The sequence below is a fragment of the Pinus tabuliformis genome, chromosome 3_1 (assembly GCF_031772625.1).
Source record: "Pinus tabuliformis cultivar Carrire ecotype Pingquan chromosome 3_1, CPIR1, whole genome shotgun sequence".
Taxonomy (NCBI): Eukaryota; Viridiplantae; Streptophyta; class Pinopsida; order Pinales; family Pinaceae; genus Pinus; species Pinus tabuliformis.
Window position 1 is genome coordinate 297966799 of NC_142301.1, and position 4172 is coordinate 297970970.

The following is a 4172-nucleotide window of genomic DNA, read 5'->3' on the forward strand; positions in this document are numbered from 1 at the left end:
ATTTGGAATATTTTTGGAATTTGAATTTGATTTCATTTTGAATTATTTTCAGAATTTTAATGATAAAAATAAAATTATTTGTTTGATTGGGCGGCTTTATATCACATTTTAAGAATATTTTATAATAAAAATAACTCTTAATATTAAAATTCTAAAATTTTGATTTCTTTTGAAAATAATGAATATAATTTAATTAAAATGGAGAAAAAAAACTGTGATTTTTTATCGGTTATTTTTTTTTATTAGATGGTAAATCTTAAAATATTCTAGGTTTTTTTTAATATTATTATAGATCTTAGAATATTTTGAAAATATAAATATAAAGAATATTAATGAAATGATGAATTTTAAATCATCATTGAAATGGTGTTTTTGGGTAATATATATTGTTACTTTTTATTATTTAAAATGCACTTCTCTATGCATAAATGGATTTAGTGTTCTAAAAAACTAGTGAAACACTCTAACTCTGCTGTTTAAACAACTTAAACTAGTAACTTTTAAAAATCTCTTCCAAATTATAAACAAAATTAAAAAAAATATTTAAAAAATGCCATTTATAATTTTAAAAAATATCTTTAGAATTTGAACAAAATTAAAAAAATATTTAGAAAAAAACCATTTTATCTATTAATTAAACCACCCAGTCTAATAAATATAATGTGATTTAATACTCATAAATATCCATTGAAACAAATATATAAATTTATATAGATTTTTTTAGTGTATAAGAATGTTATTTGACAGAGTGTTTTTTAAAATATTCCAGAATTTATAATGGAATTAAACTAAAATGAGTTATCCCATGCAAGGAAGCAACTGACCTCGGTTGGCATGCATTCATCCCTGAGATGTGAAAACCAGAAGCAATTAGAATTTATTAGAATTTTCCAAAACCATGATTATGCCATCTAATTAGAATTTTCCAAAACCATGATTATGCCACACTGAGGTAAGGCATACAGTTAAACCCGGGTTCTTGGAATGAGAGACGGTGTGCGATATAGAGATTTATTATATATTCAATTATCAATGTTAGAATCTTGTCCTGTCACACAGAACACGGAGATCAAACACCTACCGCGTGATTTCTTTTGTTTATTAGGTCGGCTGCAGAGCATGGGCCCGGAGATTTGATTTTTTAAACTATAAGAGGGGGAAGAGGTTTCTTACGGAAGTTGAGATTCATTACCCTTTTCTCCTGCCATGGTCACTATGCAGATCTCAGGTTTGGTTGCAGGTATGGGTCCTGAATTTTTTTTTTTTATCAAATTAGGAGGAAACGGCGTCTCCGCCTTTCGGGTGAAGGTTTCCTTCTGCCGTGTTCTATAGGAAGTGAGAGATGTGACAAGACAAAAAGTCATGTGGGGAAGCGGACGGGGCAGGTGTTTTGAGGCGTGTGGCGCTTTCTCAGCCTCCTTTTCAAGGAAACTTACCTATTTAGGCTCTCGGTTACGCTACATTCAGAGAGGGAGCAGGTGATCATTTGGGTCGAGCTGATTGGTTTGATCTTTTCTTCAGAATCCATTCTAAATGGATTCAGATTCATACCAGTGGGCTGATCTACCTTTGAAGTCAATGTAATAAACGCCATCTTTTCTTGGCTTTCTTGGCCTCTAACAGTCTCATTTCTGTGCACACTTCCTTCTACTATGGATGAGCGTTTCCTAAATATAGATTCCAGAATCTCTGCTACTTATTTGATTTTGTTTTGTGCGTGAGCTCGGTGCCTCTTAAAAATATGAAGTTTTGGGTTTGGATCATGATAGAACTTAGAAGTTTGATTGTGTCTTAAAATATTTGGGGATTCTTCTCAAGTTTGTTGCCAGGGAAGAAAAAAATTGCCAAAGATTATCTCTATTTCTAGGTATTTATGGAAGCCCGAATCTGGTTTATTGTAGCAATAGCAGCAGCATAAGGACATGGCTTGTGATGGCATACCTTTCCCTTCCTCTAATAATGAGGAACAGTCTGCAAAATCTATGGCTGAGACGATGTCTGTTGGGATCCCAAAAGGTTAGTTAATTTTAGGTTTTTTTTCAATGTACTATGTCACTAACTTTAGGTTTTTTTTTCTTTTTCAATAATTAGTGTACTATATCTATTTCGTTCCAAAGTTAGTTTTTTTTTTTTTTTTTTGCAGTTATGAGTATTAAGGTAGTTCAAATAAACTTGATCTCATTATTATTTATACCAAAAACATAGTAAATAAAAATATGAGTATTAAGGTAGTTCAAATAAACTTGATCTCATTATTATTTATACCAAAAACATAGTAAATAAAAATAATCATGAACACAATATAGAAGCAATAACACAGGATATAGCAAATTTTGATAAGATACATATATACATTGAAACTCTGTAGACATGTATATATAAATTGTGTTTATAGATATTCCTTTGGAGTTTGAGGGTGGATTGATGAAATGGCCACAACTGCAGGTGCTGCATCTCTAACCAACAATGAAGGTGAAAATACACGCAAACGATCAGTAAGTTCTTCCTCCCTCTCAGGAGCCATGGACCTGTCTGACCATGACAATGGGGAGGAAGATGGATCGGATGACTGCCCGCATTTTGGAGAGAAGAAAAGAAAATTGACATTCGAACAAGTGAAGACGTTAGAGAAAAGTTTTGAGCTGAGAAACAAGCTGGATCCCGACAGAAAAATGCAGCTGGCAAAGCAACTAGGTCTGGACCCGAGACAAATATCTGTATGGTTTCAGAATCGGCGAGCCAGGTGGAAAACCAAGCAGATGGAGAAAGATTTCGATGTTCTCAAGCACGAGTACGAGACTCTTAAGAAGAACTACGATATGCTCCTGCAGAAAAACAGACAATTCAAAGATGAGGTATTAATACAATCTAATATGTATGATTTCTACCATCTTCATATTACAGATCTGAAAAACTTAAGCAACTTTAAGCAGAAAGGAAATTTTGATCTAATTTTAATTTTATTTTGTATTTAGTATTTTGTGTTAGTCTTTTATCTATCTCGATCTGATGGGGTATCCAAAAGATTTTGTCTCATAAATAAGATTTATGAGCGTTTAGCTATTAATGGTTAGCTTAATTTTTGGGTCTCCATTGTTAAAGACGGGGTTATGAGTTCAGTTCTCTTCATCACCTGGTCGAAAAAAAATAAATCCGTGATCACATTAATTTTTCTGAAAATTTTGAAAAAATTGATTAAATAGTTTTGCATATCTCTTTAGGTGCAGTGGCTGAGCAGGGAACTAAAAATCAATGATCAGAGCAGCAAGATTAGGGTTTCTTTGATCGAATCCCAGCAAAAACCAGAAAATTCAGTACCCAACCTAACTAGTTCTCCCATGGAGTTATCAGTGAAGTCGGAGATCTGTTTAAATTGCACAGAGCAATCGCGAGAGAATTATCCAACGACCATTGAAGAACAGGAAGGTGGGTGTTGCAGCTATATGACTGAAGCTGCAAGTTCTATTTTTAATATCGACAGCCCGCGCACGATTGAAAGTCCCCAGTCACCGGGGGTTCCCCAGATAGCTGCTGCTTCTGCTAATAGGTCTTCCCCAGAATTTGTAGTGGAGGGAGAAGTAGCTGCAGGTGGCCTAAAGACGCCCCCACCAGGTTCAGGTTTGGATGAATGGCACTGTCTGCCAAAAGTGGAGATGGATCAAGGTACAGAGGAATCGTGGTGTAACTTGTTATACAGTTTGGAAGAGCAGGGATCTCTCATGCTGTGTGAATACTGGCGTGTGCCAGATGAATCAAGATAGCATGATCACGCAGGTTATCTGGTTGAGGTATTCCTCCATAGGGTTCTTATGGAGGATGTAGTGCCTTGATTTTGTTTTGGGCCAATTTGCCGAACAAATGAGTTATTTGAGTTTTTCTTTAGAGTTTTGGTGTTTGGAATCTATTTGTAAATAATTTTACTAGTTTTCAAATCTTTGAAGCCAGTCACTTATCAACCTGTAGTGTAAGAAGATATAAGCAATGTGAATGCAAGTCCAACTCCAGCCTCTGAAATTTTAATGTTTGGAATCATTTTACCAATAGGCTTACCCATATTTTCTGATAAAATAAAATAATTGTAGCTTTTCTATTCATTAATAATCGGGACCGCATAGAATTTTGGGAATGATGTCGTAGAGGAAAATAATATCTGTTCATTTTTTTCTAAAGAG

The 4172-nt window shown here is 34.2% G+C and overlaps 1 protein-coding gene across 1 annotated transcript; it reads left to right on the forward strand.

Annotated features, from left to right (window-relative positions):
- Window positions 1-1194: 1194 nt before the first annotated feature.
- On the forward strand, window positions 1195-3884 carry LOC149186954 (uncharacterized). The gene is made up of 4 exons (XM_089411244.1): window positions 1195-1580; window positions 1902-2016; window positions 2446-2855; window positions 3222-3884. The coding sequence occupies exons 2-4, from the start codon at window positions 1923-1925 to the stop codon at window positions 3759-3761; spliced, it is 1044 nt and encodes a 347-aa protein (XP_089267370.1). The 5' UTR covers window positions 1195-1580; window positions 1902-1922; the 3' UTR covers window positions 3762-3884.
- The last annotated feature ends 288 nt before the right edge of the window (window positions 3885-4172 follow it).